We start from the raw sequence: 16957 nt of genomic DNA on the forward strand, positions 1-16957 counted from the left end.
ATACATGTGACTTCTAAATGAGTTCATGCAATCACAAAGGTCATTGTAACCATTTTATTGAAAAAGAGTAGAAAAATATACAATTTATTATGCAATAAAAAAGATCAGAAACCTTCGGTTCTACAAAAATACATACAAACATGTATGGACATTTCGAGGTAAAAATTACTATGAAGAGAACATGAAAATGAGCATTAAACTTGCATTTAAAAAAAATAAACTATGTATCAACAGGAATGAAAATGTTTTGAGGAATACGAAAATGGAAGGCGTATATATAAGAGCACTTTGTTTCACTATCACAGTTGAGTAGAAGAGGCATCCTTTCCAAAGGCTGTGCTATCTTCGTATTTGCCGAAAGAGCCTAGATTAGGTCGAGCTGAGGGTGGGTTCTCGACTATAGGACCCGCACTGTACACGTTTTGTTTACTATAAGAGGAGAAGCCTACGTTATCATATTCCTTGGGATCTTCTACACTACTAGGCCGTGAAGAGTTTCCACTGCTACTAGAAGACCTGAAAAATGAATCAAAAATGGTTGTAGCCAATGGAATGGACGCAATTCATCATTTTAAAAAGGCCCATGGGCCATGTTAACTTAAATATAGTATCTATATTGAATTTTAACATGAATTTGATTCAATACAAGTGCAATACAAATGCACAGTCAGTTTTGTAATAATAAAGAATAAAATTTAATACATCAATTAAGTGAACAGCTTAGTTCTATAATAATCATTTTCAAGATGTTATTAAGTTTAAAACAAAATACTTCTATATGAAGGAAGTAAACAACTGTGATTTCTCTTTTGAGGTCAATGAACTAAAGAATCTAGTTCCAAAATGCACCTTTAACAGTTGCTCCCATTGTAAACCCTGTACAAGAATTACCAGCTGTATATGCAGCATCCAAATGATTATATGTCATATACATCTGTACTGCTATACTTGAATAATGCAAATGTGTTATAAAACAGCAATGCATACAAAAGCCATAAGTATTAAAAATTTTGTTAATTTATACAATTATAATATACTGTATACACAAGTTTCATATCTAAATGTCCTGTATTAGAAATAGCTGGGCATGGAACTTCATTGATCAAGTAGCTATTGTATGTCCAAAGTAGAGAGACAGACTTACTTCTATTTTTTCTAATACACAAACAGTACATTAACATAAATAGCTGCCACCACATACAAATTCGACATTAAATGAATTAATAAAAACACAGGAGGGTTCATGTCTTGCATGACAAACTAGACAAGAGTTAGCTTAAAAAAATGTCAGTAGATAATAAGTCATTACTTTCTATGCGTTAGTTGTTAGGCCTCATAGCTGTTCTCTACTTAGGGATGCTTCTGCATCAGGGTAGAGAGTTGTAGGGTCGCCTCCCTTGGCTCTGGGCTCAGTTTTGGTGGGTACAGGGCCATACACATAACTAGAGTTGGGGTCGACAACAACATCCTTAATGCTGTCGTTGTGCATGTCATTGCTGAAAGCGGGATTAGTTTTCTCTTCTATGGAAGACGCTGAATTAGAACTGGAGACCTTGTCGTCTGACATTAGTGTATTGCTTTTTGTTTGCCTGCAAGGTCAGGAGTTTAGTCAGAATCACAAACTACCACAAACTATCCAAATGTCAGAAATTTACAATCTTCACACAGTTTTTTACTTTTGGTTAACAATTTCGCAAAGAAAGATTAAAAGCAAATTACATTATTTTAAAGATCTTATAATAGACTTAATATTAGCTAGAGAAGTGGCTGTGAATGGACTTTGTAAGATTGGAAAAGGAAGGGAACACACATTTGTGAAATGTTAAAATTAAACTACATGTACTGGGAAATTGTCATACAAAATAATGATGCAGGTTTAGCAAAAACTAACCATTCTGGCAAAGTCAGAGAAAAGAGGATCTTTTTTACTGTAGATTCTTGCAGTGAATGGCCAAGCATGTGATCATTAATTAAAGCTGTTAAGGATATTCAGATAATCTATACTTTTTTTTGGCAAAGACAATTATAGCTTTGATCCCAAGAAACAAATCCTGGAGAAAATTAACAATGTTTTATTGATGAAGAGGCAAACTTAAGTAAAATACATGTACAAATTTTTCTTAAAAAAAGAGTAATATGCAACTTCCATCATGGGTAGTATTAATGAGTATGAATGACTTGAACAATACAAAGAACTTCTAAGAAATATAAATTTCCTTTGAGAAAATTATCTCCGAGCATCATACTTACCTGTTAGAGTTTGAGAGAAAAAGATTTCAGAGTAGCGCTTATGTGTTGTGGGAATCCAACAATATGAAATGAATGACAGAAAAATTGAGAACTCAAAATATAAAGATAGCAAATCAGGTTGAATGAAAAGTTTTACAATTTTATAATGCAGTGAAAATTGAGTTCCATATCATTAGTGAATGTAGATGACTCCGGCAGTGTAGATTTTCTCTGGCACCATAATACTGGCATGCTTCAGAAAAGTATTTTTTTTCACATCCTGGATCCACATCTCATTAGATCACATCACACTCCAGTTATCTGTCAATCGTTCTGCTTCTTGGTATAGAAAACTTTCACCAAAAGAGGTTTCTTTCCCTTGATGAACTGCAGCTTCCAGACATTGAGTGCAAAGTTCTTTTGACATGATAATCCAATGCACAAGTACTTGCAATTTTAGCATGAAAAAGCAGGGGCTTAGGGTAAAAGGAATCTCTTTTTTAAATTGTTTGAAAAAAGCACAACCTTGATGTACACATGTTAAGCTGTGGAGAGGCAAGCATCAAATATGTTAACACACTAAAGTTGTTAAAGGATTATCTATATTTTACTACAAAGAGTCATCACAGAGGTTTAATTTCTCTTCATTGCCTTTCATTCTTGTATTTGTCCTTTTGAACATTTAGATACTTAACAAATTTCAAAGAAATAAATTTGAAGTTAAACTTAAAATCTCTCTGTGCCAAGACCCAGTGGTAAGGGACTACATATACATAAAATACAGGTACACTACATGTACTAGCATGCAAACAGACTACTCTACATAATAGCAGGCGACAGAGTACTTACCCGTTACTACGACAAGCTTTACATCCAAGCACCATGGTGGTGAGGAAGAAGAGACCAGCGAAGGCTCCCAGGATTGTGGCTAGTGTTTTATCCTGCTCAACCACAGGGGCTGGGGTAGAGCACTCCTTGCCCTGTCCCTGATTGCCCTGCCCGTTAGGGTCGCTGGGGGTGGTGGGTCTATTGGTGGGTGGGTTCGTTGGGTTACTAGTGGGTGGGTTAGTTACTGACCCTGGGCATCCAGGAACTGAAAGATGTACAGCATTCAACATCAGATAAATTGCTTCAAAATAGTTTCTTTTATGTCCAAGGTATGTGCAGGTATATCTATGTGCATACATGAATGTATTATGAGTAAAGTGAAGTTATGCTTCTTCATTGGTTTTGTCTAACTTGACTACACATGTTTTAAAGAGAATTTTCAACCCTAAAAAATTGAACTGTGTAGCAATTTTTCATACTGTATTCTGAATATCCTATGATAAATATGTTGCAAACATGGTTTGTAGAAAAAATGCAAAAACGACAATTCAAAATAGTATGGTTGTGTAACGTTAATAATCAAGACATGTGCTTCCTCATGGAGACGTACCGATTTTCCTGGTCCAGCCTGTAGTGGTTGTGATGGGATCGCAGAATTCACAGATACTCTGGGGGTTGACCTCATTGGCAGTGTAACACTTATCATTGATCACACAGCCAGTTGTCTGCAAGAGTGAAAAACATTAGGTTTAAAACTACTAAAGAAGCCCCTTAAATATTTCGAAAATAATGATCATATATTTCTCAACAGGACAGTGAACAATTAATTTCTTTCTAGGTGTTCTACATGTATACCGTATAAATATACATTCATATATGGTTCATACATTTCTACAACAGAGAGTAAACGTTTCATTTCCCCATACATATAATATTCCATGCATATATTTATTACAGTTACACATATATGAGCGTGTTTATAAATCATAAAGATACACGTATTTCTCTAATATTTGTAAGAGCTCACCAGACTTGTACACTGTCCGGTGCTGTCACAGCTGTAACACATAGGATGGTAGGCGATGAAGAGCTTGGACTGACTGACAGCCTGTCCATTGTTACTGACAGACAGACTGACAGCAGAGACAGCGGCACCAGTAGCTGCCAGCAGAGAGTCAGGGATGGTACAAACCAGCAGGGTGGACGTCATGAACTGTGCATTGGAGTTTATGACACTCCCTGTGGTTCTGAACCCAGATGTGGTCATCTGATGGAAAACACAAAAATTTACTAGACTATTTTTCATTACTAGAAAAAAAATCAAATATTTTATTTAATATTTTTGTACAATACACTTTGAATTAAAAATATATGGAAAACATGCCTAACATCACACACAAACAAAAATATAATTAGCAAATATTCTAAATCCAAATAAACTCAAAAACTTAAAATGAAAAGCATACTTTCTGAACACCTAAGATTTGCCATTTTGACTAACATAACTATTGTACAGATGCTTCATAAAGACAGTTTTCTGCTATAATTATGACGAGTGATAATACCTCTGTGGCCTGGTAGTGACACCTAGGGGACTCGCTCTCAGCGAATGGACCACCAGACACCAGCACCGTGGAGCAGCCTCCACTCTGTAGAGAACACAGACCGTCGGCCTCCAGGCTGCTGATAGAGGGCGCTACTGACTCCTGAATGGAACAGTCGGCTCCGATGTAGCCTTGGAAACAGATGCACTTGCCTGCAGGAAATTAACATGACTGTTACAGGAGGCTAAGCATCAATCTATTCATATAATTCACTATCTCAGAAAAAATGCAATAGGGTTCTTCGTCACTTAATAAACATTAAAGGCAGCATGCGAATTACAAAAAATCATGGGGGGTTTTGTTGGTTTCACTGCTGGTAAGGGCAGATAAGAGTCTTTAACTTTATTACAGTGAGTTGACTGATGCAATGCTTTGACTTGGCCCCTACCTTCTCTACACTGGCCATGGTTATTGCAGTCATTGGGACAGACCAGGGACATGATTTCAGTAGAGAGGGTCTGGAAGGAGGGGTCTGTGCTACTGACTGGTGCCATCTTGTCTAGCTGAGCCTCACACTGAATCTTGATAATTTCATCCACAGACAAACCAGCAGTTCCATCATTTGTCTGAAAAAGAGGAAAAAAATATGTTTACAGTACAGTAAAACATATTTATAGTGAACAAACTTCTGATGAATTGACGTTTACAGCAAAGTGATTTCCATTCCCGATGGCTTTATTACGTCATAAACTTGACAGATATAACAAATCATGCTTATAACGAAGCGAAATTGACCGTTCCTGCTACTTCGTTACAAGCGTGTTTAACTGTATATGGGTGAAATTTAAACTTGACCAATTCGCCAAGGTTTTTTATTCTGACCTATACTTATCATGCTTTTCCCTTAACAATTATAACTGATATGTTTTATCACTAATTGTACTTATAACAATAGAATTTTATAGAATTTGTTATATGGCAGTTTGATACACTCACCAGTACAGTTTGGACACAGATGTCCGTGATGGCCTCGGTGAAACTGGTGCCCACCAGTGTCTGACACTTGTCCATGATAGAGCTTGATGACATCACACTGTCACAGTACTGTCCGGCCGTCACCAGGGTCCAGTTACCCGAGGCAGATACCACAAGTTCCGTGTCCTACAAAACATATACCATGTAACCAAAAAAGACTCACTTTGGACTTTAAAATTTGTTACATAATAAATTTCTAAACATGTCAAGCCAATAACTTTGTACTGAAATAAAACCCTTAACCTCCAACTCCAATTATCCCAACCACCATCTTAGAAAATTTCTACTTAAAGCACATTCCAAATATTAGCTGCCTGGTTTGACCCAGTACCAATTTTAACTGTACCGGTACTTACCTGAGGGTCATAGCTTGTGTCAATACCAGACAGTCCTTCCCATGGACTGGTCACAGCTCTCTTGGTTCTCCTGTTGTCAGCAGCCATAGAAAGCTTTACCAGCTCAGCGGTAACGTCTTTCCCTAGAAAAAATACTGTCTGTCAATCATAGGTCATAGGTCAATATATGGCATTATCAATATAGCATGATTAATCATCTCAACTGAAGTGTAAGAAAAAGCATATAACCACAGAGAAATATGTTTTTAAGTTCACTGATCAATGATGACTGTTTTGATTAAGTTTAAAATTAAAAGCAACTCATAAAAAATTCAAGAATTATAAACTTGAAACTATGCTTCCTGTTTAAAATGGGTACTAGTCTGTTACACAGGTGAGACTTTACCTGCGTTGAGAGGGCAGGTGTTGGATATGAGCATGGGTTGGCAGTGGTTCTGGACCAGGCTGCTGTCCCCACTACAGGTACAGTACACTGGGGGCTGGTATGATGGATCAGCTGATGCTCCCACATACAAGCTGTCTCCTGCCTTATTTCTAAAAAAAGAGAACAAAAGAATTATAACATTTTACCTGTGGAAATTTAACCTGTTTAAAATAATGGCAAAAGAAATATGGTTATAGTTTTAGTGTCTATCTCCTCAATTTTGAAGAGATTAATTTTTTTTTAGCATTTTTAAAACCAGGATTATTATCTTAAAATTCAGAAAATATATCCCCATTACAGATAAAAATTTAGCTAAGCATTAGTCCCAAGTTGTATACAGTATGTACGAGTGTCACTTACCTCCATCCTTTGATGAAATGAGCCACTTTGCCGGCCTGATTTCCTGTCACTGGCATAGCCATATCATTGTTCTTGTTGCCATCATACACACCACACAAACCTACAAACCACATTGAAGGCCATATTGATAAATTTAACTGACTGAAAGGATCAAGATTCTTTATGTTTAATTTAATTCTAGTAACATTTTTTGAGTTACAAATCACAGTTGAAATGTATAAAACTATTCAATACAGTGCATCTAATTTATTTAGAACTTCATTAGTTTCAATTCGGGTATGCATTTTTCAACTCAGTACCGTACATTTAAATCATGCATATACACATTACAGTTTTTACAGAAATATGTAAGAGACAAAACTTCAGAGATGTGTTCAACAGACAGAGTGCTCATCAAAATTCCCTATACCCACACCACAAATTTTGGCGAGCGCTCTCTCTAGCTGCTGAACACACCTCTGATCTTAATCTCTGACATCACTGCATAAAATAAGCTTTCAAACTGATTTGATGAACAGATCCTATTAACTATCACCAGCATCAACACACCTTCCGATCTGAGCCAGTCCAGTGATGACGGGACCACAAACACACTCAGTCTGTTGTTCTTCTCCGTCTGTATCATCACGAATCCAGCAGTAGGAAGCTCCACCTGTAAAATATATCAGTATATATATATATGTAATATTAATCTTTATGACAAACCATTAGGAATACCAATCCTACTGATCCAATATATTCCACTGAATTCAAATTAACAACATTCTCTGCTCCAATCATTTGATTTGCTACTGTAGATTCCTAATTAACCACGAGGAATAAATATCTGGCGCGTAAAATCGCGAGCAGCACATAATTATCGTAAATTTTAAAATCTTGCTATTATTTTTCAGACATATGTAAACTACATATAAAAACTGTGATAAAAAATTTGGTGTTCACAATTTCTTATTCTCATGATTTGATCACAAAGGTTCAATCAAGAAATTAAGAACTCGAGTAAATAAGGAATATACAGTATGAATATTCAATAGAATCAGAAGTTACATTAACAGTGATACAGTTGACTGAAAAATATAAGTGATGTTTACATTTAATCTGTTTATAGAGACATTTTTGACCTTTACAGTCACTGTGATGCCAGACTTACAGTGATACAGTTAACTGTTTACAGCTAATCCATTTATAGAGACAGTCATGACCTTTACAGCGATGCAAGACTTACAGTGATACAGTTAACTGTTTACAGCTAATCCATTTAAAAAGACAGTCTTGACCTTTACAGGGATAAAAGACTTACAGCTAATCAGTTTACAGAGACAGTCTTGACCTTTACAGTGATGCGAGACTTTCAGTGAATCAGATACAGTTAACTGTTTACAGCTAATCTGTTTATAGAGACAGTCTTGACCTTTACAGTGATACAAGACTTACAGCAACACAGCTGTTTACAGCTAATCTGTTTATAGAGACAGTCTTGACCTTTACAGTGATGCGAGACTTACAGTTATCTGTTTACAGCTAATCTGTATATATAGAGACATTTGTGACCTTTACAGCGAGACTTACAGTGATGAGTTTTCCGTCGTTGTCCTGGTAGATCTTGGTTCCCTCTGTCAGGTTCCCATTCCTGTACAGTCGGACCGGTTGTTCCCCTGGGGACCCACCCACCTTGTTGCACACATCGACCACTAATACGTCGTCCTCGGACTTCACCATGGCTGCACAAGTACAGGTTCGTGCCCGTGAGCCGCAGGCCTGGTTCAGTACATGCACCTGAAACAGAATTTGTAATACATGTATTACAATATCTACAATCAATAACATATTGTACATGTAATCCCTCTATAAAACATAAAACAGTATATGTAATACATGTATTACAATATTTATAATGAATAACATATTGTACATGTAACCCCTTTAAAAATAGACTTTTACGCCTGGTTCAGTACATGTACCTAAAACAATATTTGAGATATTTTTACATGTATTTTAATATTTACTTATGGATCATGAATGTATTGTGTTTCCTACAAAAATTGACTCTGTTTTCATGATCTGTAACCTTTAAAGATTCAATAAGCTGAATATACTTCTAATCTAAGCATGTTTTTTATACCTCAAATGGCATGGTGCTGTGTTTGTATAGAGTGAACTCCCCTTGATATCTGTTCTTCATTGTTCTGTAATGAACCACATAAAAATCTTTCAATTATTCCATTATAAAAACAAAGTAACAAGATATTAGAAAGAATTTATCACACAAAGTATTAAATGAATGTGAAACCCAACACAATGTTACTGAATAATGAAAATCATTAAAGTTGATGGTATGTATTCAGTTTAGCCTATGCTTACTTTCCATCAAAGGTCAGAATATAGGAATCAAAGGCGGAACAGAAGGCTGGCTGATCTGTGTCCGCTGCCACCAGCTGTAATGTAAATTACAGGTGTGTTATATCAGTGAAAGGTAAATCACAGGTGTATTATTTCAATCATATTACTTTACCTATACATTTCATTTCATTTACATTCTATCACATTCATACAAAATGTCTGTGCAATTCCTTAAGCACCAATTGAAAGTATAAAGTAAATCAAAGTAGTCTCCATTAACAAAACTCTCTCTTATCCCTCTTTTATCATTCCATTAAGTCTGTCTGGCGTACCTTTATGTCTGACATTTGGCGGGTGTGAACCAGCTGATCGTCCATGTACTTCTCGACCACCATGCTCAGGTTGACGTCCTGTACCTTGTCGTACAGCATGTCACTGCTGGCAACCAGAGGTATACCCGTCCCTCTCTCCCAGTTGTCAGCGGTGAAGGTAAAGGAGCATGGATCGTCAACAGACGAATCCTTGTGGACAACAACCTGAGGAATGTGCTTCTGAGAGCCAATGCATCTGTAGGTAAACAAGAGGATTTGCCTATCATATTCACAAAATAGTATATAATTCATCAAATTTATGCATATCTTTTGCATTCCTCAAAACAGTTCAATTTTTTATCATAATTAAACTCCTATCATCTACAATCTGATGACCTACTTTGGTGTGGAGATGGGGTCACTGTTGAGTTGAACTTTGACCTTGACCTGACACGTTTTTCCCGACCCACATTGGTCACTTGGAGACTCTGAGAGTCTCAGATTTAGCATCTGTTCTGACCCTCCTTCAACCAGACGTACGGTAGACCTTGAACTTATGCTCGACTACAATAGGAAAAAAATTGCTGATATTATCCATAATTAATATTTGACAACAAGCAGTATCACAGCCATTTACTCAAAATCTTATACACCTTGGAAGATATGCAATAATTCAAAATGCATTATAATATTAACAGAGCTCAAAATATGAATATAGATATTTGATTATTAAAAGCACAGTATGCTTACCACTAGATCAGGCATCGGAACACAGCCGGCTGCAATCTTTGCATAGGCTACCTGTAAATCCAATTCAACTTGACGAATTGTCTCCGAATCACAGGACTTCAGGTTGGCTGTGACACATTGCAAGGAACTCTCATAGGAGCTACATTTAAAAAAAAAACACGTCAAGATTTAAACATGGATTGCCATTAAGAATAAAAAAGACATCAAATTTGAGTCCTCATTAGACACAGATTACTGGTTAGCTAACGCCTGTTGTGGGATAGAACATGACAACAGACCTGCAGGTAGGATTGGCCTGGAATTCGGACACACACTTCTTGGCAGCGGTGAGTTGACACTGTTGTTGTGACCTACACATCGTGTCCTTGGCCTGCTTCATATCCGTCACGGCATGCTGTAGATGACGTGCCATGTCCTCATCCATACAGCCCTGGATCAAGGCTGTCACATTCTCTATGGTGTGGGGTAGCATGCTGTGAAAATGAAAATCAGAAAGAAATTGAAGAATACAGATAAACTTCCATTGTAATCTGTTACTGTTCTAACACTACATTCATTCTGAATGCAATATGAATTTGTAAATTTTGACAGTGTGTAACTTAATAACCTGACATTTCAAACAAAAAAAAAACCCTTAAGAAAGTTGGAAAAGACAGGCGGCTTTGTTTTCATTTCTCATCATCTAAATAAAAATTCAATAAGCAACTCCAAGGCTTACCCACAGAACGTATTCATGTCTCTGACTGCCCCGGCCTGGTGCATGATGAGAGTGGCTGCTGGCAGGATCTGACAGGTGCTTGGCTCTGAAACAACATAGGGAGAATTTCATAATAAAGTCCGACTGGTATTTATTTCACATTCAATTTGAGGGCAATCAGATTATAAATAGAATAACCTCTTTGCAAGTGAATGTAATATAAAGCACTGAAAATCTAATTAGTATTCATCTTATTAATCGATACACCATATGTATTAGACATATCTAACAGTTCAATAGTCTTACCCAATATATGTTGAAATGATGTTAAAGCATTAGAATGCTTACATGTTTTAAGTGTAAAGTTACAAAGAATAGCCCACAAATCCTTGACAGGTACCTGTCAGGGGTAACTACTCACCCTGCACCAGATCACAGGCTCTCTCCTTCGTACACATGTCACTGACAACAACGTAAAGATTGGATCCAACACTAGCGATAAAGCCCACAGCATCACTATGGAGACCAGTTGACCTCTGCAGTTCATTGACGACACAAGTGAAGGCCTGTGTGGCTCCAGCACACTGCATGGTTTTGACCTTCAGGTACTTATCTTGGTGGCTCTTGATGCCTCGAGTCATCAGCTCTAATACGTGCATGTCAAAGGCGATCATCTTCTCCTCGCTGCTCATGCCGTCCTTCATCATCGCATCCATGTACATTTTGGTTTCTTTAGCCATCATGTGGATGATGGAGGAGGACACATTGTCCAGGGACATGTTCCACTGTCTCATCTTCATCATGGGGTCTATGCCCATGGTCATGTCAAACATCATCTGCAAGAAAGAATAGTACACAATGTAGGGAACCCGAACAAAGTTCAACAATCAAAGGGGGAAGGAATTACAATCAAATAGAATGGAGAATTTAATCCATCAAACGGATATAATTTCAATCCACTCAAGTTTCTTTTTAAATTTAATTGAACTTTATGTGTAAAGCAAATGAAGATTACTCTCATCATTTGAATTTCATACTTGTTATCTCTTTCATAGTATACATCAATATTTAATTATTGTACAATCATGTATATTTCTATTTATATGTCATAAAATTCAAAAGTGCTAAAACATTTTAGTACATGTAATATTGACTAAATCACCACTCCTTAACCTTACCTGTGATGTAACGTGGTCCCGTAACTTAGATAAATTAGCCATCATGATTTCTCCTTGTAGGACTCCAAGAGAAGAGTAGTAGAACTTGCTCATGCACATGTCAAGGTTATTGGAGCACTGTAACCTCCTGGAGATGGCTGCTTTGTCCTTGACCTCTGTCAGAGCCATATCAAGTGCCCCCTTACTGAACATAGAGCAGTGGCGGGTCTTGTCGTACACACAAGCCTCTGTCATTTCCACAGCCCTTTTAAAAAAATATTTCATTTTTTCATGACTATTACGCTAATAATATGTTAAAATTTGCTTTTGAATCATTCTTAAATATTCAGACTAAATTGGGCAGAATAAGACTCGTTCTTTTCAGCAAGTCTTTAACTTTAGAACATAAAGAGTTTCAAAACATAAAAATACAATCAAGACCTACAGGCACATGTGATTATTTTCCATGTCTCCTCCTTTGGTTAACAAGAGATCCAATGATTCAATGCAGTAATGCGCCTCATCAGCCTCGCAGCTCGGTGGTTCACGGCAGGCGTGGCCAGGAATCATGGGACAGATATTGCCCACCTGCTGGTGTATCATACCCATCATCTTGTTGGCCACCATCATTTGTCCCATGGAGCAGTTACCAATGTTCTCAATGTAGCACTGCATGGCATGTGTGTATGGTCTAAAATAAATAGTGAATAAAAAAATCAAATTAAGTGACTTTAAAGATAGCATTTTATCAGAACAGCAGCATAAAACAGTCTCTTCAAATAAATAATTCAAGAAAGTAATTAAAAGGCAATCTTTATCGATGTACTTTGAATAAGTGTAAAATTAATTTTCATCATTACTCTGTCTATCATCTGTAACAAACTGACTTCAATATCTCTTCAAGTTAATAATCAAAGCAAATCATTAAAAGCAATTTTTCTACATTCTTGTACTTTTAATTACAATAATTATTTTTTTATTCTCTGATAATATTGATTTAATTATGTATCATACTTACTCATGCATTGTATTACAATCAACAAAAGGATTTTCAAACTCCCAGTACAGATGCTTCAGACATCCATAGGCTGCCGTCATGTTACAAGACATCTTCTGTTTGTCATTCATACAGCTTGGTAAGTCCATCTTAGGTTCCTCCATTTCAAGGATGTCACATGACTTCAGAATGTCGCTAGCAATACAGAATCCTTCCTCGGTGGCGCTACGAACCTCCATCTTAATCTCCTTGGCACATCCAAACATTGTGGATCTTACGCAATTCATTGTGGATTCAAAATGACTATAAAACAAAAGAAGTAAAATACAGAAGATACATTTATTTCTATATATCCAGGTTTTTAAAGTATTGATAAATAAACTACAGCCAGATTTCCTGTAAAAATTTTGAATAAAAAATTGCAGGGAGCCTACAATTCTCTTGTCAAAAGTAACATCATTCCATTAACTTTAACTCACAACAAAAAAAATTTAAATGAAATACTGAAAATATTGTAAACTTTTGAGAAAATTGAGAAATATGAAAAACTTTGATCATTACCTGCAGTAAAGATTTCTCTCTTGATCACGAGTCATGTTTCTAGCCATCATGGTCTTCATTTTCTCGGATGTTTCCATGCTGCAAGTCATTGCGTCCATTGGAACACAAGCGGCAAAGTGGCCCTCGCACACTCCAGAGAACTCCCTGATGGTCTCCAGATAGCTATGGTAAGCACTCAGCTGCTCCGTTTCTGCATGAGTACATCCAGCCAGGGTGGATTTCACCACAGACAAACATGTTTGGAAGGCCCCGTCACTGCAGCAAAAAACATTTACATGCATTCAATGATGAGTAAGAAATTAGTATTTTCTAGCATTAGCAATTTCCTAAAAATTCTTTTTATATGCGTACATGGACAAATACCGACACACTGAACTTAAAATTACCTAGTAGTTAATGTTCAAGCTAAAAACAAGAAAACATTTTCCGAATTCTAAAAATTCTAAAACTTCTAGTTTAGAAATCTGTCAGTCTACCAGTATTGGTTGGAATCCTATAGGGACCTACTAACAAGGAATAAGCCTTCAGTAATAAATTGCTACTTACGAGCAGAACGCTGTCTTGTCGTCTCTGTTCAGGCTGGCAGAGAACATGACTGGTACGGAGTAAGTGGCCAAACACTGAGCCGCTGCCACAGTGTCGCAGGATGAGTCAGCACCTACAACATCAGCCAATTCATAATTCAAACCCAAGCATTTTAGGAGTGTATGAATCAATACAAACCTTTGACATTTTGCATCTAATACATATGCATACACAACATTTTCACAAGTTTCCATGTAAGTTTGCATGACAAATATTGCTGCAAGTATCTTCTAGTACGATTAACCAATATTTGCTACATACAGTCAAAATTTGCTATCTCAAACTAGATGGGACTGTTCAAAAACTTTGAGATGTCTGAGTATTGGAGATATTGAAGGTAAAATAAGTGATTGAAATATACAAATGACTTCAACATATCCAATGCATTCAAGATATCAGTGTTCGAGATATCAAAGTTCAACTATATGTCAATTAATAAGGTTTTAGGTTTACTTTAAAAAGTATTGTACAAGAATGAAATGATAATTAAGAAACCTTGCTACTCTAAAGACATAAAAGTACATGTTTTTATTTGATGGCACATTAAATCTTGATTATTTAGCTACAAGATGAACAAGAACCAAGATTTTCTCAGCTTACTAGAATATTGCTCAGGGGGGGCCTTTCCTTGATACACCTCCATACAGATCTGCTGGGTGAGGGTACTGGTTACGAGGAAAGAGTTTCCATACATCGCGGTCAGGAAATCCCGGGCATCCTGAGGCTGGTTGTACATCAGACACTCATACATCATCAGCACACTAAAGCAGACTTTCTCAACATTGTTACTGCCAGTTTCCAGGGCAGAGGTGATATTCTGGAGGAAAGTGTCCTTACACTGGTTGAAGCCCTGAGCCTCGGCGGTCATGGAGAGAGGGTAGAGAGAGCTGTCCAAGGTATAGGCCTTACAAGAGGGCATACGTTGTCGGCCCAGCCATAACTGAGAGTCGAATATCTCAAGCTGAATCAGGTTACAGCCGCGGAGATGGCTGGTGGCACAGCTTCTGATGCTATTGGCCTCTTGGTCACTGCGAACACATCAACCATAGATACATGTATATTTTTATTTGTAATATTAACCATGCTTATTTATCAGTAAGCAATATGAATAATGTAATATATCTATCATTCTATTGCAGCATGGTATTCTAAAAACTTAATGCATATGTGATCAATAGGTTAATAAGAATATAAAGGAGCATTGTTCTGAAATGAGAGATTATTTTCCTTAAATAACTTATTTTTTAATAGAACTGTGCAAAGTAATGTATGAGTGAATCAATCATTTTTTGGCTTAAATAATTAGCTGAAATTTTTCCAATTACTCATTTACAAGTTTATTTCCTCTAAAAAAAATTATCCTTTAACAGTCCATAGAAGTCATGCCACAAACCTATATTAAATTCATGCATGAACATACATTACATGTATTGAGAAATCATAGAACATCTTTGTGCTCAAATATGCAACTTTGTAACATGCAACTCCATAAAAGTATATAGATGTATAATGTAGAAGCAGAAATATTCATTGGGGATTAAATTTCATTGTTTTTGTTGGGAGTATTTATCAACAAAATTAAATCCATGACGATTGTTTAACCCAAGTATTTATAAATACAGAGTTGATATGTAATACATTTTAGAGATTACGATATGACAAAACTAAATCTGAACGAAATTTTAATTGGTTTAAAAACAACGAAGTTTTAACCCAACGAATATATGTGCTTCTACAGTAAACACATATATGAAGTTTAAAACATTATATAATCATGCAATGTTTCAACACTTACTATGTCAGATATTAAAGTATCTATAGGAAAACGCATCAATAATGTATAATTACATTAGCAATTTCGCTAATTTTTGAAATAAAAAGTGTTTTCATGTTTTCTAAACTGACAGCAAATAATATTCAATGAATACGAAACAATTTTACACCATACCTGCAAGTCATCTTGTTCAGTAAAGAAGCGTAACATAGTCCGGCCTCCTTCAGTGAACAAGTGGGCGGGGCCTGGCATGATTGATAGAGTTCAGTGGCCACGTCCTGACTGTAACAGACGGGGAAGACCTTGTACACGGGCATCAGGACCTCTATGTAGGAGGCGGCATCGTGAGTCTCAGACGATGAACAGCCCGCTGTTTGACTGCTGAAGCACTGCATCATCTGGGGAAGTTTGCTGCCAAAAAAAAGAATATGTTAAGTTTAACTCTTTTTTCAAATACAGAAGTAGTGGATAACTTATTTTCAAACTCTGATCTTTTGTACAAAATCAATAATATAATTTATTCATGTAGTCATCACCGTTCATTGACTAAGAGCGATGGAAATATCTGAACAGAAAGATTACACATTTCAAAAACTAAACATGACATATTTAGGTGAATGCATGTTTCACTTTACTTTACCTGCAGGTTTGTTTGGTGACTCCTCTACTGTAGTCTCCCAGAACAGAGATACACTCCTTAGCCTTCCTGATATTACATTCATTATTGTTACTGATGCCAGTGTAGCATTTCTTGAGAGCTTGGACAAAGGGGCAGGTCTCCCCGACCACACTCTGGACATAATCCTGAATGTAGGTCAGGCCCTGTTTCTGGTCCGAGCTACACCAAGCTGTGTGTCTCTCTGCACAGTCCATCGCGTAGTGGTAAGCTCTGAAATCATCCCAACCATAAACTTTTAACAATCACTAAATTACTACACACATGTACTTTCAATTGGAAGTTTCCTTTGAAATTTCCGATTGAACAAAATAACCAGCTAATATATTTTTG

The 16957-nt window shown here is 36.6% G+C and overlaps 1 protein-coding gene across 2 annotated transcripts in view; it reads right to left on the reverse strand.

Annotated features, from left to right (window-relative positions):
• Nucleotides 1-39: 39 nt before the first annotated feature.
• The window catches only part of LOC105332452 (uncharacterized), a 62826-nt gene continuing 45908 nt past the window's right edge, over nucleotides 40-16957 (reverse strand). The window contains exons 73-101 of one of the 2 annotated variants that reach the window (XM_066069463.1): nucleotides 16589-16837; nucleotides 16123-16359; nucleotides 14775-15202; nucleotides 14136-14247; nucleotides 13590-13844; nucleotides 13050-13331; nucleotides 12477-12722; nucleotides 12053-12296; nucleotides 11296-11710; nucleotides 10896-10980; nucleotides 10456-10650; nucleotides 10178-10316; nucleotides 9828-9991; nucleotides 9449-9683; nucleotides 9138-9211; nucleotides 8899-8962; nucleotides 8346-8552; nucleotides 7326-7428; nucleotides 6777-6876; nucleotides 6378-6526; nucleotides 5993-6114; nucleotides 5598-5762; nucleotides 5050-5227; nucleotides 4623-4813; nucleotides 4085-4324; nucleotides 3668-3782; nucleotides 3079-3322; nucleotides 1310-1589; nucleotides 373-516 (exon numbers count right to left, since the gene is read on the reverse strand). In XM_066069463.1, the coding sequence (XP_065925535.1) occupies nucleotides 1334-1589; nucleotides 3079-3322; nucleotides 3668-3782; nucleotides 4085-4324; nucleotides 4623-4813; nucleotides 5050-5227; nucleotides 5598-5762; nucleotides 5993-6114; nucleotides 6378-6526; nucleotides 6777-6876; nucleotides 7326-7428; nucleotides 8346-8552; nucleotides 8899-8962; nucleotides 9138-9211; nucleotides 9449-9683; nucleotides 9828-9991; nucleotides 10178-10316; nucleotides 10456-10650; nucleotides 10896-10980; nucleotides 11296-11710; nucleotides 12053-12296; nucleotides 12477-12722; nucleotides 13050-13331; nucleotides 13590-13844; nucleotides 14136-14247; nucleotides 14775-15202; nucleotides 16123-16359; nucleotides 16589-16837 (5494 nt within the window). In that variant the 3' untranslated portion in view covers nucleotides 373-516; nucleotides 1310-1333. Of the gene's footprint in view, nucleotides 517-1309; nucleotides 1590-3078; nucleotides 3323-3667; nucleotides 3783-4084; nucleotides 4325-4622; nucleotides 4814-5049; nucleotides 5228-5597; nucleotides 5763-5992; nucleotides 6115-6377; nucleotides 6527-6776; nucleotides 6877-7325; nucleotides 7429-8345; nucleotides 8553-8898; nucleotides 8963-9137; nucleotides 9212-9448; nucleotides 9684-9827; nucleotides 9992-10177; nucleotides 10317-10455; nucleotides 10651-10895; nucleotides 10981-11295; nucleotides 11711-12052; nucleotides 12297-12476; nucleotides 12723-13049; nucleotides 13332-13589; nucleotides 13845-14135; nucleotides 14248-14774; nucleotides 15203-16122; nucleotides 16360-16588; nucleotides 16838-16957 lie in introns of both variants that reach the window. The other variant, XM_066069464.1, reaches the window with a different exon arrangement.

Source organism: Magallana gigas, chromosome 8 (genome assembly GCF_963853765.1).
Source record: "Magallana gigas chromosome 8, xbMagGiga1.1, whole genome shotgun sequence".
Taxonomy (NCBI): Eukaryota; Metazoa; Mollusca; class Bivalvia; order Ostreida; family Ostreidae; genus Magallana; species Magallana gigas.